The following is a 24220-nucleotide window of genomic DNA, read 5'->3' on the forward strand; positions in this document are numbered from 1 at the left end:
AAAAATCTGTCAACTAATAAAATGTTTATCATAATATCAGCAACATTTTATCAGTTGACCATATTTTGATACCTCTTACAGTAACCGAGATAATTGAGCTCAAAGTGCATGTATTCTTGTTTCATTTTTGAAGCCTTTCCATTACAGGTTTCATTGTTTGATGGTACAGTAATCCAAACCTACAGTAATTCTATACACATTTTTCAGAAAATTTTAGAATTTTAGAATTTTAGAATTTCAGGAATTTTAGAATTTTAGAATTTTCAGAATTTTCAGAATTTTAGAATTTAGAATTTTAGAATTTTAGAATTTTCAGAATTTTCAGAATTTTAGAATTTTAGAATTTTAGAATTTTAGAATTTTCAGAATTTTAGAATTTTAGAATTTTCAGAATTTTCAGAATTTTAGAATTTTAGAATTTTAGAATTTTAGAATTTTAGAATTTTCAGAATTTTAGAATTTTAAAATTTTAGAATTTTCAGAATTTTCAGAATTTTAGAATTTTAGAATTTTAGAATTTTCAGAATTTTAGAATTTTAAAATTTTAGAATTTTCAGAATTTTCAGAATTTTAGAATTTTAGAATTTTAGAATTTTCAGAATTTTAGAATTTTAAAATTTTAGAATTTTAGAATTTCAGAATTTTAGAATTTTAAAATTTTAGAATTTTAGAATTTCAGAATTTTAGAATTTCAGAATTTTAGAATTTTAGAATTTCAGAATTTTAGAATTTCAGAATCTTAGAAGTTTAGAATTTTAGAATTTTAGAATTCATTTAAAGATTACTGTAGGTTTGGATTACTGTACCATCAAACAATGAAACCTGTAATGGAAAGGCTTCAAAAATGAAACAAGAATACATGCACTTTGAGCTCAATTATCTCGGTTACTGTAAGAGATACCTAAATATGGTCAACTGATAAAATGTTGCTGATATTATGATAAACATTTTATTAGTTGACAGATTTTTGATATCGTCTACAGTAACCGAGATAAATTGGCTCAAAGTTAGGGGGCCCTTCTATTACAGGTTTTACTGTTTATTTTTTTTTTGAAATTTATCAGTTGACCTCTAGATGTTTCTCTACAGTAATCCTCCTTCGAAGGTACAGTAATCCAATCTGCAATAATCGTTTAATTATCTACAGTAATCGGGCTACAGTAATCTGGTAGTTTCTGAATTTTAGAATGTTAGTAGCTCAGGTTACTGTAAAACAAGAATTACTGAAGGACCCAAGGGCTACAGTATCCCAGCTGCTGTAGCTCGGGTTATTGTAGATTATGGATGTCTAGATGATGCTAATGGGTTACTGTAACACATCGGGGACTACTGTACCTTCTCAAAAGGGGTACTGTAAGCCAATTTTCCACATTTTTTGAAGCTCTGAAAATTGCTAAAATTTCAGAATTTCCACATTTTTTAATCCAAAATCATTTATTCCAAAAAATACAAAAAAATAGATAATAACCGAAATTTTCATGGGGGGGGGGGGTACGGTAATTAACAAATAATTAGGCTAATTAACACAGGGACAATTTTAGGGTCAAAAATTGGCAAAAAAAAAAAATTTCTAGGTCAATTCAACCCCGAAAAGCTCAATTTTTCCAGTCATTTTCAGCATAAAATCGCGCGGGAAATCAGAAAATTCAAAAATATATATCATAGAGTGTCTAATCGAGTTCAGTGGAATTATAGTGTTCTCCGAGAGTATAGGCCAAACGAAGGTAGACAATTCGAAGCGGACGATCCTCGGCCGACTCGAATTCCTCGCCAATCTTGTGTGGTCCCTCGGCACGGTAGACCTGCAAAAAATAGAATTTTTCAGTCTGAAAATCCAGGTTTTTTCGATTTTTAGAGAACATTTCGGACATCCGGACATTCAGATACACAGAATGCTTCCAAAACATCCAACCCAGAAAAGTGGGCGGAGCTTTAGGAACCGTAAGCCACGCCCACTTTGGTAAGCAACTCAGAAAAATGGGCGTGGATTGGAGGGAAATTTGAAATTTGAAGCTTTTTTTGCAGATTTTCCAGGAATTCCAAAATTTAGGAAATTTCTAAAAATCAAATTTTTTTCGAATTTCAAAAATTTCATTTTTCAAATTAAAAAAAAAAGGGGCGTGGCTTATGATCTGGCTCATTTTCAACCATTTTTCAGGTGAAATCAGCGCGAAAACCGGAAACTTGAGCCAAAATAACCATTTTTAAGCCAAAAATTCCGAAATTTCGATGAAAATTGAACGAAAAATGACCTAGTGGCCTAGAAAACCCAAAAGTTAGGCCACGGGTAATTTTTGCTTGATTTTGACGGTTTCCAGGCCATTTTAGCCCTTTTTTAAGCGAGAAAAATAGTTCATTTTTATCATTTTTAGCGCTGATAAACCTCGAAATCCGGTATTCATGGTCTGGTGGCCTAGAAATCCACGAAACTCGGTCACGCAACCATTTTGGGTCATTTTTATCCAATTTTAACGTTTTTGGAGTCGTTTTAGAGCTATTTCCAGCCATTTTCAGCCAGAAAACCACTCAAGTTTGCAGATTTCCAAGAAATTCCAAATTCCAATTTTTTTTTCGAAAATTCAAAAATTCAGATTTTTATGGGAAAAGTGGGCGTGACTTGGCTTATTTTCCATCATTTTTAGGCGATTTTCAGCCATTTTCAGCCCTCCAAAACCCCAAAAAAAAGCAAGAAATGGCTCATTTTTACCATTTTTAGCGCTGGAAAACCTTGGAATCCACTAAAAATGGTCTGGTGGACTAGAAAACTCGAAAAACTCGGCCACGGGTCATTTCAGCCCATTTTCAGCCAATTTTCACGTTTTTGGGTTCATTTTGAGTGGATTCTCAGCAATTTTCAGCCAGAAAATTACTCAAATTTTTCAGCTATTTTCAATGGGCGTGGCTTACATTTCTGGATCATTTTCACTCATTTTCAACGATTTTAGGGTCATTTTAAAGCCATTTCGGGCCATTTTCAGCCCCCGAACTCACCAGAATAACCTTCTTATAGTGCTGTGAAATGGCTGTCAACTCGAGCTCTCCACCCCAAACGCCTCCCTGATCCGCTGGTTTCTCCACGCCCTCCAAATACTTCTCCCACTTCTCGTCGCTCGTCTTCTGCGCCGAATTGTCGACGTCCGTGTCGGCGATGAACGAGGCGAAGTACGCTTTGTGCTCACGCATGTATTGGCCACACGCTTTGCGCAGTTTTCGCACCGAGATCTGCAAAAATGAGGGGGTTTTTGGCTGAAAATAGGGGAAATTGGCCGAAAAACATATTTGTAAAATTTCAGCCCGGCCCGGCCCAAGCCCGGGCCAGGGCCGAACCGGGCCTGAGGAAAATTTCAAGGCCCGGGCCCGGCCCGGAAGGCCCGATAGCAAAAATTTTGTCATTTTGAACCGAATTTTGAGCTCTCAATACAAATTTCTATATTTTTTTGTGCTTTTTGGATTGTTTGTCTGTTTGATCAAAAAATATTTTTAAAAACTCGAAAAAAATTTTTTTATCAAATTTTCGATTTTTTTCAAATTTTCAGATGATTTTCAATCATTTTTCAGAATTTCAGAACGCTAGTAGGTGTTTTTTGGTGAAAAAGTAGGTGAAAATTAGCTGAAAATCGTTGAAAAATGACAAAAATACGATTTCCAGGCAATTTTCAGGCTTTCAGCATCTCAAAATTAGCTGAAAATGACTCAGAACCACCTGGAAATTTAGCTCAAAATCAGAGATTTCTGATTGGAATTGGCTGAAAAAAGTTCAAAAATGACAAAAATTGGTCAAAATACGATTTTTCAAAATTTCAGACGATTTTCAGACGATTTTCAGACGATTTTTCAGACTTTTTAGACGCTTAAATCTGCTAAAATAGGTGTTTTTTTGGTGAAAAATTGGGTGAAAATTAGCTGAAAATCGTTCAAAAATGACAAAAATTGGTTAAAATCGATCAAAATTTCAATTTTAAGACGAATTTCAGTCATTTTCAGACATTTCGGACGCTCAAAATTAGCTGAAAATGACTCAGAAAACTGGAAATTTTTGCTGAAAATAGATAAAAATCGTTTAAAAATGCGATTTTGTGGCTGAAAATCCGCTGAAAACCGTTCAAAAATGACCAAAAGACTTCCAAATTGATCAAAATTTCGATTTTAAAGATTTTCAGACGATTTTTCAGACTTTTTGGACGCTTCATATACACTAAAATAGGTGTTTTTTGGCTGAAAATCGGCTGAAAATCGTTAAAAAACTACAAAAATGGAATAGATTTTGGCTGAAAATCGGCTTTTCAGTCATTTTCAGACAATCCCGACGCTTAAAAACATGTTAAAATCGCTGGAATTGGCGCTGAAAATGACTCAAAAATGTGTGTAAAATTCGGCATTTTTCGAAAATTTTGGCTGAAATTTCAGATTTTCCAGATTTTCAGCCAAATTTCAGATTGCTCATCATATAATTACCTCAATACCTTCCTCCTGTAATTGATGGACCAACGAATTGTACATACAATCGCCATCCGCAGAAATCTCAATCATTCGCAGGTGGTCTTTGGTCAGGAGCTGAAATGAAGATATTGGTGGCCTAGAAAACTCAAAAAACTCGGCCACGGGGGAATTCTAGGCCATTTTCAACCCATTTTTAGCAAGAAAAGGCTCATTTCCCTCTACTTTTCCAAATTTGACCCGATTTCCAGACGAAAAACACCCGGAAATTCTACTGGAAACCCCGAAATTCAAGCTGGTGGCCTAGAAAACCAAAAAACTCGGCCATACGGAGTTTTAGGCGGATTTTCAGAGGTTTTTTATCGCTATTTTTATTCAATAAAGCTATGAAAAGTGTCAAAAATCGAGAAATAGAGGCATAAACATCAAATGGCCGAACTTCTGTGCGTTTTCTAGGCCACCAAACTCAAGAAATGGCCTGGTGGCCTAGAAACCCCTGAAAGTCGGCCACGAGTATTTCTAGCTCATTTTTAATCCGTTTTCAGCTAGAAATTGCTCATCTTTGACAATTTTCAGCGCTAAAAAACTCAAATGTCATCAGAACGGACCTGATGGCCTAGAAAACCCCCTAAACTCGGCCATGGGTCATTTTGACTGATTTTCAGCCGATTTTAAGTCACTTTTCTGGAATTTTTCGATAAAAATGACTCACATTTCGCCAAAAACGTCCTGGTGGCCCAGGAAATCAGGAAACTCGGCCATGGCAATTTTTAAGCTTATTTTTAGCCCTTTTTAAGCTCAAAATGGCTCATTCATTTTGGCCATATTAGCGCTAAAGACCTCGAAATCCGGTAATTATGATTTGGTGGCCTAGAAAACCCCCCCCCCCCCCCAAAACTCGGCCATGGGTCATTTTTGCCTATTTCTAGCCCATTTTCAGCCTAGAATGGCTGATTTTTCTTCAATTTCTCAAATTTGGCTCATATTACTTATGAACTTTGCGAAAATTCTGCTAGAAAACTTAAATTTCAGTGTTTCTGCTGATTTTTGAGTTATTTTTATTAATTTTCACCATTTTTTTGGGCCAAAAAATCTCAAAAAGGTCTGGTGGCCTAGAAAACCTAAAACCACGGCCAGCAGTCATTTTGGGTCATTTTTATCCAATTTTCAGCTAGAAATAGATCATTTTTGACGATTTTCATCGCTAAATGATACATTTTCACAAAAATAGCCGCCTGGGGGCCTAGAAAACCCCCTAAACTCGGCCATGGGTCATTTTAGCCAATTTGCAACGTTTTCGGGGTCGTTTTACGCCAAATTTCAGCTCAAAATGGCTCATTTCCGTTCAAATTTTCAGATATTTACGCCATGGGTATTTTTAGCCCTTTTTAAGCTCAAAATGGGTCATTTTTGATGATTTTCAGTGCTAAAACCGTCAAACCCTACTAGGAATGATCTGGTGGCCTAGAAAATCAAAACTCGGCCAGGAGGCATTTTGGGTCATTTTTGACGATTTTTAGTGCTAAAACCCTCTCGTGGCCTAGAAAACCCCCTAAACTCGGCCATGGGTCATTTTAGCCTGTTTTATACCGTTTTCGTGGTCGTTTTACGCCAATTTTCAGTTCAAAATGGCTCATTTTCCTTCAAATATTCAGATAATTACCGATTTAATGGTGGCCTTCTCCTGATGCCTCTCCGAATCCTTATTCTTGGCCTTCTCCTTATCCGCCGCCTGTGCCGCCTTCATCTTCTCGGCCTGCTCCTTCTTTTTCGCCTGTTTCTTGGCATTCTTCGACGAAATGTGCAGCGTTTTGTAGAATTTGTTTGCCACGCCCCCTTCTTCACCGTCCTCTTCTTCTTCGGCGCCTTCTTCTTCTTCATGAACGATGGGCGGAGCTTCGGCTGCTGCTGCTGGAGGGGGCGCAGCTTCTTGGTCAGTGGGCGGAGCTTGCTCAGCAGCGAGCTCTTGCTTGTGGCGCTCCTCTTGCTCTTTTTCCATTTTTTCGCACTGCAAAATGAGTATTTTCAGTCAAAAAGACTGCAAAAACTACAGTATACCTCGGCGTTCGTCTCCTTTTGCTTCTGCTTGTTGCCCGACTTCGCCGCCTTCTTCATTGCCGTCATTTTCGCTGAAAATTGGGACAGTTTCAGATAAAAATTCGAAAAATCTGAAAATTTCAGCTACTTCTAGACATTTTCAGCCAAAAAAAGTTGAATTTTAGAGCTATTTCTGGCTGAAAATGTCTGAAAATAGCTGAAATTGACAGATTTTTTTTCGACTTTTCAACCAATATTCCAGTTATTATTCTAGAAAAATTCGGTTTTAAGCCATTTTTATAGTCATTTTCAGCCATGAAAAGTGAAAAAAATCTGAAAGTTCCAGATTTTTTTTTTTCGAAAAATCTGGATTTTCAGCGATTTTAAGACATTTTAAGTCGAAAAACATAGCTGAAATTTAGGATTTTTTTTCCGACTATCAGCCAAAAGACCTGGAAATTTAGGATTTTTTTCAGCCAAATTTTCAGCTATTTCTAGACAGTTTCAGCCAAAAAAAAAAGTTGAATTTTAGAACTATTTTTGGCTGAAAATGTCTAGAAATTGCTGAAATTTTCTGATTTTTTTCATTTTCAGCCAAATTTTCAGCTGAAAATTCAAGAAATCCGGATTTTCAGCTATTTCTAGACGCTTTCAGCCAAAAAAAAAAGTTGAATTTTAGAACTATTTTTGGCTGAAAATGTCTGAAAATAGCTGAAATTTTTAGATTTTTTCGACTTTTCAGCCAAATTCCAGCTATTTTACCAGAAAGAAAAGCCATTTCACAGTCATTTTCATCCAAAAAAATTTTCGATTTTTTGGCTGAAAATTCAGAATTTCAGCGATTTGTAGACATTTTCAGCCAAAAAAAAGGCAAAAAATCTGAAATTTCCAGATTTTTTTTTGAAAAAAAAATCTAGAATTTCAGCTATTTTGAGTCATTTTCAGCGATTTTTTCAGCCGAAAAAAAAAATTTTTTTTCAAAAATTTTCAAAAAAAAAATCGATTTTCAGCCAAATTTTCAGCAATTTTCAGCCAAAATCCTCACAATTTTGTCGACTGGAACACAACGAATAGCCACCAACACCACACAAAAATCCCGTTTTCGGTGATTCGTCCTGACTTTTTTGCCGCTTTTTCGACAATTTTCTAGTAGTAGAAGTGGCGGGGGGCGGAGCTTGCTCAGCGTTAGATGGAATATCCGAAATACTGTCGAATGACGGGGAGGATGACGACATTTTTTTGGGCGAAAAATGTCGAAATTTCTAGAAAAAATGAGACTTTTAGAGGGGAAATTGGGCAAAAATGAGGGAAAAATGACTGAAAAATCCAAAAAAATGCAAAAAAAATCCAAAAATTTGAGCTTTTTAAATTTTTTGGAGATCAAAAATAGGTCAAAAAGTAAGAAATTCAGGTCTAGAAATGCTGAAAAATGCAAAAAAAAAATTTTTTTTGGCTGAAAAAATCGCTGAAAACGTCTTAAAATGGCTGAAATTCTAGATTTTTTCAAAAAAAAAAAGCTCAAAATTTCAGATTTTTGGAATTTTTTGGCTGATTTTCAGACTTTTTTGGGTGAAAATGCTGAAAATCTAATTTTCTAGAGATCAAAAATGCAAAAAATGGTCAAAATTAGGAAATTCAAGTCTAGAAAATGCTGGAAATCAAAAAAAAAAAAACTCGGAAAAAAAAATTTTTGTCTGAAAATTGAAAATTTTTGTCTGAAATTGGTGAAAATTAACAATTTTCAGATATACCGAAAATTGGGGGGTTTTTCAAAAAATTTTTGGCTGAAAATGAGTCTGAAAATCGATTTTTTAAAAATGGAAAAATTGGAATTTTTGGCTGAAAATTCAAAATTTCAGTCTGAAATTACTGAAAATAGCAAATTTTCCAATTTTTTGGCTGAAAATCCATCGATTTTTCAGTTTTTTTTTTCGGCTGAAAATGAGTCCGAAAATCTAAATTTCTGAGAAAATTGACAAAGTGAGGATTTCAAGTCTAGAAATGCTGAAAAGCAAAAAAAAAATTTTTTTGGCTGAAAATGAGTCTTGAAAACGCTATTTTGGCTGAAAAATACCCCAAAAATAGGTATTTTTTTAAAATTTCCATCGATTTTTCATATTTTTGACTAAAAATGTCTGGAAATTGCTGAAATTTTCAGATTTTTTCGAGTTTTTAGCTGAAATTTTGGCTGAAAATTGAAAAAAATTTCAGCCAAAAAGTCGAAAAATCTGAAAATTTCTGCTATTTCTAAACATTTTCAGTAAAAATAGCTCTAAAGTTCAGCTTTTTTTTGGCTGAAAATGTCTTAAAATCGCTGAAATTCTAAATTTTTCGAAAAAATAATTTGAAAAATTCAGATTTTTTGAATTTGGTTTTGGGCCTTTTTTGAGCTGAAACTGTCGATTTTCGAGCTTTTTAAGCTCAAAAATAGTCTGAAAATCGCTCTTTACTCGGCTTAAAATCGATTAATTCGGGCTGAAAATGTGTTAAAATAGCTGAAATTCATCTTTTTGTCTGAAAATCGCCGAAAAATAGCAGGAGAGCATGCATTTTCCGAGATTTTACCCCAAAAAAAAGGGGGATTTTCAGTCTAAAAACCTTGATTTCCAGCCCATTTTGAACCCTCAAAAACTCAAATTCTGAAATATCTGAAAATGAGCAATTTTTCAGATTTTTTAGCTGAAAATGGCTTGATAACCAATTTTTTTCTGAAAAAATAACGAAAAATTCTGTCGAAAAAATCTTCAATTTTCAGCTATTTCTAGGCATTTTCAGCCAAAAAAGGTGAATTTTTGAGCGATTTTTGGCTGAAAATGTTTGGAAATTGCAAAAAATTTTCAGATTTTTTTGAGTTTTTTGGCTAAAACTTTTCAGATTTTCAGAAATTTGGATTTTTTCAGCCAAATTTTTAGCTGAAAATTCAAAAAATCTGGAATTTCAGCGATTTTAAGACATTTTCAGCCAAAAAAAAGGTGAATTTCAGAGCTGTTTTTGGCTGAAAATGAGCAATTTCATTGATTTTTTGGCTTAAAATATCTGAAGATCCATCGATTTCTACCTCTCAACTCCTTTTTCTCCTTCCGATGACGTGCCAAAATCGGATTCTGATCATCTGACTCATCTTCTGAAGTCATTTTTGGCTGAAAATTAGCTGAAATTAGCTGAAAAGTTGGCTGAAAATATGGGAAAAATATACGAAAAAAGTGAGAATTTCTACTTTTTCTACTGGAAACAACAAAAAAAAATCAATGAAATTTGGAGAAAATACACAAAATTCATCACAGAGGAAAAGAATCATCAAAATCACATATAAATATCGATTTTTAAAGCAAAAAATGGCTTAAAATTGATTAAAAATGGGCAAAAATGACCCGAAAAACCTCAAGGAATAAGCCACGCCCACTTTTTCAACTTCGAAAAATCAAAATTTGAAAAATAAAGCAAAGTGGGCGTGTCATTCCTCACAAGCCCCGCCCACTTTTTTCCACTAAAAATCATGATTTTAGTCGTTTTAAGCGGAAAAATATCCGGAATTTTGGAAGGAATGGAAGGAAAAAATGGCTGAAAATTCCAGAAAATGCTGAAAATGAGCAGAATTTCAGCCATTTTTGTGCAAGAATGAAGATTTTAAGCGAATTTTCTACTTTTTAGGCTGAAAATGGTCAGAAATTAGAGCTAAGAATTTCAAAAATGCTGGAAATGTGCAGGATTTCAGCTAAATTTCGGATTTTAAGACCGAAAATGACCATTTTCCATTAAAAAAAATGCTGAAAATTCCGAATTTTTCAGCCAAAAATCGCCAAAAACTCTCGAATTTCAGCCAAATTTTCTACTCAAAATAACCCAAAAAACATTTAAAGGATCACAATAAAAAAAAGGCATTAACATATGAATTGAATATGAAAACCAGGGGGAAATTTACATAAAAAATGACCAGAAAATGGGGGAAAAACCAGTCAAAATGGGACCAGAAAGTGCAATTTTAGGGGGGAAAAATGACTGTAAATTTCAGCGAGAATCACCAGAAAATGAGGGAAAAATCGGGTGAGAAGTGGGACCAAAATGTGCGAAAGGCTGAAAGTTAAAGCGATTTTCTAAGCAGAACCAATGCTGAGGACGACTTGTTCCAGCGATTTTCCAAGACGATGAGTGTTCTCCAGAGTGTCGGCTTCGGCGTAGACACGCACAATGTTCTCCGTTCCCGATGGTCTGAAAATAGGATTTTTTTGACTTTTAAGCTGAAAAAATCAAAATTTTTCTGAAAATCTGAAAATTTCAGCAATTTCCAGACATTTTCAGCCAAAAATATGAAAAATCGATGGAAATTTTGGAAAAAATACCTATTTTTGGGGTATTTTTCAGCCAAAAATAGCGTTTTCAAGACTCATTTTTAGCCAAAAAAAAATTTTTTTTTTGCTTTTCAGCATTTCTAGACTTGAAATCCTCACTTTGTCAATTTTCTCAGAAATTTAGATTTTCGGACTCATTTTCAGCCGAAAAAATCTTTAAAAATTGCTCTTTTTTTCGAATTTTTTCAGCACTTTTCAGACTTGAATTTCTTAATTTCGACCGTTTTCTGAATTTTTTGCTATTTGAAAAATTGGATTTTCAGGCATTTTCAGCCAAAAAAAAAAACTGAAAAATCGATGGATTTTCAGCCAAAAAATTGGAAAATTTGCTATTTTCAGCAATTTCAGACTGAAATTTTGAATTCTCAGCCAAAAATTCCAATTTTTCAATTTTTAAAAAATCGATTTTCAGACTCATTTTCAGCCAAAAATTTTTGAAATTTTGGAAAAAAAACCCCAATTTTCGGTGTATTTTTCAGTCAAAAATAGCGTTTTCAGACTCATTTTCAGCCAAAAATCGCTCAAAAATTCACCTTTTTTGGCTGAAAATGCCTAGAAATAGCTGAAAATTGAAGATTTTTTCGACCGAATTTTCAGCTATTTTTTCGGAAAAATTCGGTTATCAAGCCTTTTTCAGCTAAAAAATCTGAAAAATTGCTCATTTTCAGATATTTCAGAATTTGAGTTTTTGAGGGTTCAAAATGGGCTGGAAATCAAGGTTTTTAGACTGAAAATCCCCCTTGTTTTCGGGTAAAATCTCGGAAACAATTTTCTGTAATTTTAGTTAGAAAAATCGCATTTTTTGAGCAATTTCAGCGAAATTAGACCGATTTTCAGCCAATTTCTAAGCCAAAAATACCTCTCCTGCTATTTTTCAGCGATTTTCAGACAAAAAGATGAATTTCAGCTATTTTAACACATTTTCAGCCCGAATTAATCGATTTTAAGCCGAGTAAAGAGCGATTTTCAGACTATTTCTGAGCTTAAAAAGCTCGAAAATCGACAGTTTCAGCTCAAAAAAGGCCCAAAACCTTGATTTTCAGCAAGTTTCAGTCGAACTTTTTTTTTCAAAAATTTCAGACATTTCGGACATTTTCAAGTGATTTTCAGTCGAAAAATCCGCATATTAGAGCTGATTAAAAAGCAATTTTAGCCTAAAAATAGCATTTCCAGCCAAAAATGTGAAAAATCTGCAATTCTCAAAGTTTATTTTGATAAAATCTTGATTTTCAGCCCAAAATGCTCTAAAATTGACAATTTCTGCTACAAAAAGCTTCAAATCCTATTTATGGCTGTAATTTCAGCGATTTTCAGACAAAAAAAACTAGAATTCCTTCAATTTTTTTGGAAAACTCTCGAATTTCAGCCGTTTTAAGACATTTTCCGTTCAAAGAATGCGATTTTCAGCCAAAAAAGAGCGATTTTCGGCCGATTTCTAGGCTTAAAAAGCTCTAAAATCGACAATTTCAGCTCCAAAGCCTATGATTTTCAGTCAAAAAAGAGTGAAAAATATGAAAATTTCAATTTTTTCTCGTAAAATTCTCGATTTTCACCATTTTCAGCCTATTTCTAAGCTCAAAAGCTCCTAAATTGACAATTTCAGCTCCAAAAAGCTCCAAAACCTATGATTTTCAGTTTTAGTCAGAAAAATCATTTTTTGAGAAATTTCAGCCAAGTAGGATCCATTTTCAGCGGATTTCTAGGCTTAAAAAGCTCTAAAACCGACAATTTCAGCTCCAAAGCCTATGATTTACAGTCAAAAAATGAAAATTCAGTGATTTTCAGACAAGAGAGAGAGAGTAAAAAATATGAAATTTTCAGATTTTTTTCTCATAAAAATCTCGATTTTCACCATTTTCAGCCAGAAAATTCCTAAGCTCAAAATGCTCAAAAATTGACATTTTCAGCTCAAAAAAGCACCAAAACCTATGATTTTCAGTTGAAAAACTCAAATATCAGCATTTTTCAGCGATTTTAGGAAAATATATTTTTTTTTTTTGAGCAATTTCATCCAAATAAGAGCGATTTTCAGCCAATTTCTAAGCTCTAAAATCGACAATTTCAGCCCTAAAATCTCCAAGAACCCGTACCTAATAAAAGCTCTCGAATCCTTGTACTTGGCCACCTCTTCATCGATTCTCTTCTGCAATCCATCTGGCTTCACCAACGTCTGCTCCGCATTCGTCGTCTTGAAAATCGATCGATCCGCGACGGGAACCTTGATCTGGACATTCGGAACATCTTGATACAGCTTCTGATTCCAGTCGTCCATCGACCATCCGAAGTGACGAAGAACAATCTCCGTGGCGAGGAGATCGGCGAAGGCGTCGCCGACGGTCTCGTTGATGACACGGGAGAACAGATGAAGACGTCGCAGATGCACCAGTGGGGAGGCGTTTCTGGAATTTTCTAGTTTTTGGGATGAGCAATCATGGAGAAATCTACAAAATTCGAGGAAAATGAGCCATTTTATAAGCTGAAAATCGGCCAAAATAACACCAAAATGAGCCGAAACCACCCATGGCCGAGTTTTTTGGTTTTCTAGGCCACCAGACCATAATTAACGGATTTCGATTTTTTTAGCGCTAAAATGGCCCATTTTGAGCTTAAAAAGAGCTAAAAAATAGCAGAGTTTTTGGATTTTCTAGGCCACCAGGGGTTCTTTTTTGGCAATTTTTAAGCCTTTTCAGCTAAAATACGTTGAAAATGACTCATTTTGAGCTTAAAAAGGGCTAAAAATACCGGCCGAGTTTTTTGGACTTTCTAGGCCAACAGGACATTTCTGGCGAACTTTGAGTAATTTTTAAAGGAAAACTCCTGAAAAATGACTGAAAAACACTACATGGCCTAACTTTTTCGAGTTTTCTAGGCCATTTTGGTTTTTTGTTCAATTTTCATCGAAATTTCCTCATTTTTGGCTTAAAAACACTCAATTTTGGGTCAACGATCGAGAATTTCTAGATTAATAGGCACTTTAGCCGAAAAAAGAGAAAAAAAATCGTCAAAATTGAGTCATTTTGGGGTGAGAATGAGCCGAAACCACCCATGGCCGAGTTCCGGCGTTTTCTAGGCCACCAGATCCATCCCATAGTGTTTTAGCACTAAAAATCCATCAAAAATGGGCCTGAAACCATCAAAATCTGGCGATAAATGATCTGCGGTGGCCTAGAAAATCAGAAATCTCGGCCATGAGCAATTTTAGCTTCATTTCCATAGATTTTGGGTCATTTTTGTCTATTTTTATCGCTAAAAACCGCTGTTTTCATTAAAAATGGCGTGGTGGCCTAGAAAATCAGAAAAAGCTAGGCCATCGGGTACTTTTTCCAGCATTTTCAGTGATTTTGAGCAAATTTTGACCAGTTTTCGGGCGTTTTCAGTACATTTTCAGACTAAAAAATCCCCGCAAAAAATGATATGATGGTCTAGGAAACGCTAAAACTCGGCCATGACTCATTTCAGCTTATTATAGCCCATTTTAGTCTAAAATGGCTCTTTTCGGCTCGATTTTCAGTCAAAAATTGCTGTTTTTCCAATGTTGCACCTGAAACTCGGCCAAAACGGCAATGTTCGATTTGGTGGCCTAGAAAGCTCAGAAACCTCGTCCATGTGTCATTTTAGCCCATTTTTGACGTTTTCGGGATAGTTTTAAGCCGATTTTCAGCTCAAAATGGCTCATTTTTCTTTAAATTTTCTGAAATTTACCATTTTAATGGTGGAATTTTTTGGAATTTTCAGCCATTTTTTCCTTCCATTCCTTCCAAAATTCCGGATATTTTTCCGCTTAAAACGACTAAAATCATGATTTTTAGTGGAAAAAAGTGGGCGGGGCTTGTGAGGAATGACACGCCCACTTTGATTTATTTTTCAAAATTTACATTTTTCGAAGTTGAAAAAAGTGGGCGTGGCTTAATTTCTTCCATATTTAAACGTTTTTGGGTGATTTTTGGCCAATTTCTATGAATTTTCAGCTCATTTTCAGCCTATTTTCAGCAAATTTCAATGCAAAAACCTAAAACTCAGACAAAACGGACATTTTCGATTTGGTGGCCTAGAAAACCAGAAAACTCAGCCATGGGTAATTCAAGTCCATTTTAAGCCTATTTTCAGCTCAAAATGGCTCGTTTTTCTTGTTAAAATAGCGTATTTGGCTCAAATTTTCCGATTTTTCAGCAAAATTGAGTAAAAAGTCGGCAATTTCTGATACAAAATTTCAAATTTTCAGCTAATTTTGGTCGATTTTCAGCTCAAATCAGCTCTTTTTCAGCCTATTTTAAGCCCAAAAAAACCCAAAAATCTCACCTGCGAACGACGGAATCAAAGTGTTTGCTGAAGACAATCGTGCCGTGTCCGTTCGCTTCAAAATACACTCCGATATCGAATTCCGACGCAGCCTCGTGCAAATGTTTGACGCCCGTCGGCACGATGATTGGCTCAATTTTGAGATGTTCGCGGACGAATCTGGTGGAGGAGCCGTTGGCGTACGCCGTCTGCACAATTCCCATTTTCAGCGAATTCCGCGGTTTCGACGCGGTGTAAATGTCCAATTGCTCCTTGATGTACGTGGCGAAGAGCACAGCGATACGGTCACCATCGAAGAGTTCGGCTGTTCCGTACTGCAAACAAATTGAGGGTTGAAAAATGAATTTTTCAGCTAAAAATGAGCGATGAAAATCGTCAAAAATGACCTATTTCTAGCTGAAAATTGGATAAAAATGACCCAAAATGACTGCTGGCCGAGGTTTTAGGTTTTCTAGGCGACCAGACCTTTTTAAGATTTTTTGGCCCAAAAAAATGGTTAAAATTAATAAAAATAACTCAAAAATCAGCAGAAACACTGAAATTTAAGTTTTCTAGCAGAATTTTCGCAAAGTTCATAAGTAATATGAGCCAAATTTGAGAAATTGAAGAAAAATCAGCCATTCTAGGCTGAAAATGGGCTAGAAATAGGCCAAAATGACCCATAGCCGAGTTTTGGGGGTTTCTAGGCCACGAGAGGGTTCTAGCACTGGAAATTGTCGAAAATGCCCTAATTCTAGCTGAAAATGGACTAGCAATGACCCGAAATGACTCCTGGCCGAGTTTTTTGGTTTTCTAGGCCACCAGACCATAATTAGAAAATTTCAAGATTTTTCTAGAGCTAAAAATCGTCGAAAAACGAGCCCATTTCAGCTGTAAATGGGCTAGAATTACCCATGGCCGAGGTTTCTGAGCTTTCTAGGCCACCAAATCGAACATAGCCGTTTTGGCCGAGTTTAAGGTGAAACATTGGAAAAACAGCAATTTTTGACTGAAAATGAGCCAAAATTGGATGAAAATCGAGCCGAAAAGAGCCATTTTAGACTAAAATGGGCTATAATAAGCTGAAATGAGTCATGGCCGAGTTTTAGCGTTTCCTAGACCATCATATCATTTTTTGCGGGGATTTTTTAGTCTGAAAATGTACTGAAAACGCCCGAAAATGGTCAAAATTCGCTCAAAATGACTGAAAATGCTGGAAAAAGCACCCGATGGCCTAGCTTTTTCTGATTTTCGAGGCCACCACGCCATTTTTAATGAAAACAGCGGTTTTTAGCGATAAAAATAGACAAAAATGACCCAAAATCTATGGAAAAGAAGCTAAAATTGCTCATGGCCGAGATTTCTGATTTTCTAGGCCACCGCAGATCATCATTTTTTAGGCAAAGTTGGGTATTTTTAGAATGAAAATGTACTGAAAACGCCAAGAACTGGCGAAAAATTGTAAATCACTCAAATTGACCCGCAAATGAGTCAAAAAACACCGATGGCCTAACTTTTTGAAGAGTTTTCTAGGCCATCGTTCTGAAACTTACAACTAGGTGGCCTAGGAAATTGGAAAACTCGGTTTCTAGGCGTTTTTAATCGTTTTCGTATGGTTTCTTGGGTTAAATTACACAAATTCCACTGGAAAACCTCGAATTTCTTGAACTAGTGGCCTAGAAATCGCAAAAAGTTAGGCCATAGGGGATTTTCGCTGGCTTTAGGGACATTTTTGGGTAATTTAAGCGAATCTTCATCAATTTTTCCTGCGAAAAAACACAAAAAAAGGCATGGTGGCCTAGAAAATCAGAAAAATCGGCCATGGGTCATTTTCGACGATTTTTCTATCTGGTGGCCTAGAAAACGCTGGAACTCAGCCATGAGTTATTCTAGCTCATTTTTAGCTTATTTTCAGCCAAAATGAACTCAATTTTGACGAAAATTGCCTTTTTGGCTCAAATTTCGTAATTTTTAGCATTTTTAAGCCGAAAAAGCTCACCTGACATCCATTCTTCGCTCGGAAATACAAAATTCGATCGGCATCACCGTCGAACGAGGCGCACTTCGGCTCCGGAGCCGCATCTGGCGTCAAAATGAAGTTGGCCGGCATCTTCTGGGCGATTTTCACAAAATCCGCACCACACCCGTGATTCAGCTCGCCATTCTCGTTGCGCAACTCGATGGAGAGCATCTCTTTCGGAATTTGTTTCAGGAGTTCGCGGAAACGAGGCGCACCCACTCCATTCGCACAGTCGACGATCAGTTCGGGTTGATATCTGCAAAAATTGGGGAATTTGATCGTTTTCGGCAAGAAAATAGGCAATTTTAGCCTTTAAAACTATTAAAAAATCATTAAAAATGAGCTATTTTGAGCTGAAAATGACCCAAAACGACCCATGGCCGAGTTCCGGCGTTTTCTAGGCCACCGGAAAGAATAATCGTCAAAAATGAGCCAGAAACCATAAAGAACAACCCGTGGACGAGTTTTCGGATTTTCTAGGCCACGAGGTCACTTTCGGTCGGAAAAACGCTAATAATCATCATGGCCTAACTTTTTGAGGTTTCTAGGCCACTGATTCTAGAAATTTGAGTTTTTCAGGTTAATTTTTGAGTAATTTGAGCCAAAAAAGCACTTAGAAGTGGCCGAGTTTTCCAGTTTTCTAGGCCTCGATTCTCGAATTTTGCGAAAAATAGAAGCATGGTGGCCTAGAAAATAAAATAATCGGAAAACTCGGCCACCTGAGTGTTCTTAGGCGTTTTTCAATCATTTTCTGCGCTTTTTTTTTGCTCAAATTACCTAAATTCTTCGGCCTAGAAGACTCTTCAAAAAGTTAGGCCACAGGGGTTTTCGGCTCATTTTCGGCACGAAATCCGTCATTTTAGACAATTTTGAACGGTGAAACAATATTCGCTAGAATTGACACTTGGTGGCCTAGGAAACGCTGAAACTAGGCCATGGGTCATTTCAGCTCATTTTCAGCCCATGTTGAGCACAAAATGGCTCAATTTGACGCAAAATTTCGATATTTGCGGCCTAAAACCACTAAAAGACATGATTTTGAGTGGGAAAAAAGTGGGCGGAGCTTGAGGAATGACACGCCCACTTTGATTTATTTTTCAAAATTCGAATTTTTGAGATTGAAAAAGTGGGCGTGGCTTATTTCTTGATGTTTCTTGGGTCATTTTCGGCCATTTTTTATGAATTCTAAGTCGATTTTCCGCCATTTTTGCCTATTTTGAGTCGAATTTCCTCAAAATTACCGTACCTAGACCCATCTGGCTCCTGTGTCATCTCGTACAACTTTTTGAAAGCGCCACTGATCGCGTCATAATATCCCTGATGCGTTGGGTCGGCGAATTCGGGCTCGTTGAACGATTTCACCGAATAGTGGAGCATCGGAGTGCTCACAACGCCGATATCCACAAATTTGACGTTGAAGAGGGCGGCGCCGGCACGGGCGGCTTCCATTAGGTGCGGTCCTGGAAGAATGAGGGGTTTTAAGTCAAAAAAAATCGGGGAATTTGAACAAAATGGGTGAATTTGAGCCAAAAATCGTCTAAAATGAGTTAAAACGACCGCAAAATGACTCCTGGCCGAGTTTTTTGGTTTTCTAGGCCACCATGCCATTAATAACGGATTTCGAGGTTTTTAGCGCTAGAAATGGCGAAAATGAGCCATTTTGAGCTCAAAAAGGGCTACAATGAGCTAAAAATACCCATGGCCGAGATTTAGGATATTCTAGGCCACCAAGACATTTTTTTTGCGAAATTTGAGTCATTTTTAATGGAAAACTTCGCTCAAAATGACCGAAAAATGCTCATGGCCTAACTTTTCCGAGTTTTCTTGGCCATTTTTTTTCTTAATTTTCATCGAAATTTTCGAATTTTTTTGGTTGAAAATGCTCATTTTGGGTCAATTTTTCTCGATTTTCGGCACAAATTCCATGAATTTCAACCTTAAAATAAACAAAAACTCACCCGAAACCCTCGTATCGATGCCACAGACGACTTTCGCATTGTGAATCAAGCCGCGGGCGATTTTCGACTGTGAACTTCGCTGGAAATTCTTCTCAAAGTCGCGAATCACTTTCGTAAGGTCCGCATCCGACGCGTTGATCACCTCAGTCGCATAGATCTGTGAAAAATGAAAGTTTTTCGACGAAAAATCGGCTGAAAAGGGCGAAAAATGAGTGTAAAACGCTCAAAAATCAACTTTTTCGACGAAAAATGAGCTAAAAATCGACAATTTCGACCAAAAATGAGCTAAAAATCAACTTTTTAGGCCGAAAATGAGTTAAAAATCGCAAAAAAATAATTGGAAGTTAAAGGCGCATCGAGTTTATTGGAGTTGGGTCTCGCAACGATTTCAAGGATTACTGTAGGAAATTCGATTTTTAGCTAATTTTTGGTTCTTTTGGGTCAATTTTAAGCCGATTTTAGTCGATTTTAGTCGATTTTCAGTGATTTTGAGCTATTTTTCGTCGATTTTCAGCAATTTTGGCTCATTTTCGGTCGATTTTCAGTGATTTCAGCTCATTTTTTCGAGGAATTTTCCGCACCTCCCACTGCGAACTGAGCATATCTCCACTGGGATCCACCAATTTCACCCCATTATCCTGTGCCGGGTTGTGCGACGCGGTAATCATGACACCGATGGCCGAGTCGAGTTGACGAGCACGCAAACTGGCCAAATACGCGCATCGGTACACGATGAACGGCAGTTTTTCGGCACGGAAGCGAAATCCGGCGGTTCCTGGAAATTTTCAAAAATTCAAAAAACAATTTTTTTTTCAAAAATTCGAATTTTTTCCTTTAAAAAGTATAAATTTCAGCTTCTTCTCCGTCTTCCGTACCATATGCAAACTGCTCGTCTTGCGGAATCGAGTGCACCTCGCCAGTGTGGGTTGTGTTGCCGGCTCGGGTGTATTGGGGTGGAAATTCGAGATTCGCCATGGTTCTAACCTGAAAAACTAAGATTTTTTTGTTAAAAAAGCTGAAAAATGCAGGAAAAGTCGAGAAAAATGGAGAAAAACGGGTGAAAATGAGGAATAATTTGGGGCTTTTTTTTCATGTCTCTCATGTCGATTTACGGGGCGCTAAACTAGGCGCGCTAGCGGGATAGCGGAGTGTCGCAATGGGATTTTTTTTGTTGATTTTTCGAGGTGAAAAATTGATAAAAGCCGTAAAGTGAGGAAGAATTTCAAACAAACGAAATAGCAATGATAGATACATTTTCAGTGTGTTTTTATAGCCATGTTTCAGAAAAAAACGCCGGGAAGAGAGGTCAAATAGCTGAAATTTTGTACAAAAATCGCTGAAAAAAGCTGCGGATTTTTTGGCCAGAAACAATTTTTTTTTTTTTTAATAAAATTCAAAATTTCATTTCTTTTTTTGCCTGAAATTTGGCTTAAAAATAGCAGTTTTCCAAAGAAATTTCAGATAGTTTTATTTTTTGTTTTGGCTGGAATTTGGCCGAAAAAAATCGTTGAAAAAAAGCGGATTTTTTAAAGCCAAAAGAACCTTTTCAAAATCTGAAAACTTCAATTTTTTTTTGACTGAAAATGCACGTTTGAGCTCAAAAAATAGATAAATCTAGGGTTTTTTAAACCCAAAAAGATTTCGAAAACTAAAAAAAAAAAAGAATAAGATACTGTATTTTTAATCGATTCACAGAAATTAGATATGGATATTTAAGGCTGAACAATGAAATTTCGAGATCAATATGAAAAAAAATTGAGATAATCGAGGTAAAATGAGAATCATAATTGGAAAATAAGGGGAAAAAAAACAAAATATTTGACATGAAAATGGTGAAAAATGAGGTAATTTCAGTTAGAAAATGAGATAAAAATTGGAAAAAAAGCAACAAAAAAAAAGGGAATTTTTGTCTGAAAATCATGAAATTTTAAGATTTTTTCGCTGAAAATCAGAGAAATCAAGAGATTTCGAGCTGAAAATAGCCTCAAAGGCTCTGGAAAATTCGAAAATTCCCGTATAAAAATTTCTGATTTTCCAGAAGAAGGGAAAAAAAGTGGGGAGTCTAAACGACAGCTGTAGTGTTCGCGTAGAGTAAGGAAGACAATTCGAAGGGGAAATCTTGTGTGGTCCCGCGGCGCGGTAGACCTGGAAGACAAAATTTGATGTTTTGAGAAAATTTTCAGTCTGAAAATCCAGTATTTTATTTGATTTTTTGAGAAAATTACGGACATCCAGACATTCGGACACACAGAGTGCGTCCAAAATATTCCAAAGCCAAGCCCACTTGGCAAGAAGTGGGCGGAGCTTGAGGAACATAAGCCACGCCCACTTTGTTTAGAAATCCAGGAAAGTGGGCGGAGCTTCAGGAAACCTAAACCACGCCTACAGTAGGCGGCCTACTTTCAAAAGTGGATGTGACTCTAGGAACTTAAGCCACGCCCACTTTGGTAAGCTGCCCAGGAAAGTGGGCGGAGCTTTAGGAAGCATTTTAAAACTAGTTTTAGCCAAAAAATCGTCACCAATGAGCTCATTTAAGCTAAAATTCTGAGCCATTTGAGCTCAAAAAGGGCTACAATGAGCTAAAAATACCCATGGCCGAGATTAGGATATTGTAGGCCACCAAGACATTTTTTGCGAAATTTAAGTCATTTTTAATGGAAAACTTCGCTCAAAATGACCGAAAAATGCTCATGGCCTAACTTTTCCGAGTTTTCTTGGCCATTTTTTTTCTTAATTTTCATCGAAATTTTCGAATTTTTTTGGTTGAAAATGCTCATTTTGGGTCAATTTTTCTCGATTTTCGGCACAAATTCCATGAATTTCAACCTTAAAATAAACAAAAACTCACCCGAAACCCTCGTATCGATGCCACAGACGACTTTCGCATTGTGAATCAAGCCGCGGGCGATTTTCGACTGTGAACTTCGCTGGAAATTCTTCTCAAAGTCGCGAATCACTTTCGGAAGGTCCGCATCCGACGCGTTGATCACCTCAGTCGCATAGATCTGCGAAAAAATGGAAGTTTTTCGACGAAAAATCGGCTGAAAAGGGCGAAAAATGATGTTTTACACAACGCTCAAAAATCAACTTTTTCGACGAAAAATGAGCTAAAAATCAACTTTTAAGGCCGAAATTGAGTTGAAAAATCGGAATTAAAGACGCATGGAGTTTATTATCAATCGGTCTCGCAACGATTTCAGAGATTACTGTAGGAAGTTTGATTTTTCGGTTTTTGGGGCATTTTCGGTCAATTTCAGGCCATTCTCTGCTGATTTTGACTCATTTTCAGCTGAAAAAATGCACAAAAAATCCATATTTTTGCCGAAAAATTGGCTAAAAACCTTAAAAATCAACTTTTTAGGTCAAAAATAGGTAAAAATCAGAAAAATATTAAAGGCGCATCGAGTTTATTGGCGCCGGGTCACGCAACGATTTTGGAGATTACTGTAGGAAATTTGATTTTTTTGCGCTTTTTTCGGGTTTTAGGTCATTTTTAGTCGATTTTTAGCGATTTTTCGCCGATTTCAGGTCATTTTCAGCTGAAAAATTTCCAAAAATCAAGATTTTTGCCGAAAAATGCGCTGAGATCGGAATCGAGTGCACCTCGCCAGTGTGGGTTGTGTTGCCGGCTCCGGTTCTAACCTTGAAATAGTGGATTTTTTCGTTAAAAATGATGAAAAACGCGCCAAAACCCCAAAAAACAACGTACAAATCTAGAAAAATGGGTAAAAATGAGGAAACATAGGCTCTCTTCGGTGTGGATTTACGGGGCGCTAAACAAGGCGCACCCGGCGGGATAGCGGAGTGTCGTACTGGGAATTTTTTATTGGTTTTGAGGGTTGAATCAACGGTGGAAAATGTATGAAAATGGATGGAAAAGAAGGGGAATATGACAAAAAACATGGTGATAAGGAATTATAATGATATTTTATCAAATTTTAGACCAAAAATAATAAAAAAATGGAGAAAGAAATTGGGTGAAATTTTGAAAAAAGAGACGAAAGGAATTCAAAAAATAGAGGAATAAATGAAAATTGAACAGAATAACAACAACAAATGATGACTTGCAGGCTGTTCCGATGATCTTTTCGCTGAAAAAAACGCCAGGAATGTAGATCAAAAGGGGCAGATCAAAAAATGATGTCTCTTCAAAGGGAATTCCAGCGGATTCTGAAAAATAAAACAATGATATACTTTTTTAATCAGAAAATAACAAAAATTCCATGAATTTTCCTGGAAAAATCGAGAAAAAACGATGAAAAATGAGGGAAATTCGTTGGATTACTGTAGAAAATTTGGGTTTTTTTGTGATTTTTTTAGTTTTCGGCCGATTTTTGAAGAAAAAAAACAAAAAATGCAGAAAAATTAAACTTTTTCGATTGAAAATTGGCTGAAAACGGTCAAAATCAACTTTTTAGGCAAAAAAATAAGCTAAAAATCACAAAAATTAAAGCCACATGGAGTTTATTAGTAATGGTTTTCGCAACGATTTCAGGGATTACTGTAGAACATTTATTTTTTTTTAATTGAATTTCTAGGTTTTTTTGCGTGAAAATCGCGAAGAAAAGAGAAAAAATTAGAAATTGGCTCAATTTTAAAGGAGAAATATAATAATTGTGTCACTTTTCTTTTTTTTTTTTTGCGAAAAAAATAAGCGAAAAAAGTAATGAACAATTCAAAAATCCGAAAAATCCAAAATTTTTGAAAATTGGGAAAACCCAAAGATCCAATCGTTGAAATTGAGCAATGAAGAGAAAGAGATTCTTTTGAAGTAAAATATCTTGAAAACAAGGAAAAAAATTCACATACTGTCTATTCAATAAAACGTGGCTTGTCTCTCCACCCAAATCTTGTGGTCCTGCACATCATGTTGTGCTCCATGAGCCAGACATCGATCCGCTGACGCCTTCTCCTCAAAAACTACAAATCCATCGGCACGTGGAGTGATTTCAATTTGTTCAACGATGCCAAACGATTCGAAATATGAACGAAGCGAGTCTACAGTATGAATTGAGCATTGAATTTGATGGAGAGCCAATTTAGAGCCGGGATTTGGTGGTGGGAATTTGGGAAGTGAGGATTTTTGATTGATTGATGATGATGATGATGATTGCTCATCATTATTGCTCATTTGCTCTTTT

General features: G+C 36.2%; 4 protein-coding genes across 4 annotated transcripts; all 4 read right to left on the minus strand.

Moving 5' to 3' along the window:
- Positions 1-1682: 1682 nt before the first annotated feature.
- On the minus strand, positions 1683-9608 carry CBG16450 (the record flags this gene model as incomplete). Its single annotated transcript, XM_002647100.1, has 6 exons — positions 1683-1802; positions 2992-3222; positions 4456-4554; positions 6101-6445; positions 6496-6566; positions 9533-9608. Coding segments are annotated over 6 exons (942 nt in total), but the record flags the coding sequence as incomplete, so codon positions are not given.
- A 960-nt stretch (positions 9609-10568) lies between these two features.
- Positions 10569-20054, minus strand: CBG16451 (the record flags this gene model as incomplete). The annotated part of the gene is made up of 8 exons (XM_002647101.1): positions 10569-10683; positions 12914-13222; positions 15123-15436; positions 17101-17377; positions 18368-18581; positions 19080-19236; positions 19661-19854; positions 19955-20054. The coding sequence occupies 8 exons, from the start codon at positions 20052-20054 to the stop codon at positions 10569-10571; spliced, it is 1680 nt and encodes a 559-aa protein (XP_002647147.1).
- Positions 20055-20996: 942 nt separating this feature from the next.
- Positions 20997-21966, minus strand: CBG16452 (the record flags this gene model as incomplete). The annotated part of the gene is made up of 2 exons (XM_002647102.1): positions 20997-21263; positions 21928-21966. The coding sequence occupies 2 exons, from the start codon at positions 21964-21966 to the stop codon at positions 20997-20999; spliced, it is 306 nt and encodes a 101-aa protein (XP_002647148.1).
- A 1929-nt stretch (positions 21967-23895) lies between these two features.
- On the minus strand, positions 23896-24210 carry CBG16453 (the record flags this gene model as incomplete). The annotated part of the gene is made up of 1 exon (XM_002647103.1): positions 23896-24210. The coding sequence occupies one exon, from the start codon at positions 24208-24210 to the stop codon at positions 23896-23898; it is 315 nt and encodes a 104-aa protein (XP_002647149.1).
- Positions 24211-24220: the final 10 nt, after the last annotated feature.

Source organism: Caenorhabditis briggsae, assembly GCF_000004555.2.
Source record: "Caenorhabditis briggsae complete genome, chrIV, whole genome shotgun sequence".
Taxonomy (NCBI): domain Eukaryota; kingdom Metazoa; phylum Nematoda; class Chromadorea; order Rhabditida; family Rhabditidae; genus Caenorhabditis; species Caenorhabditis briggsae.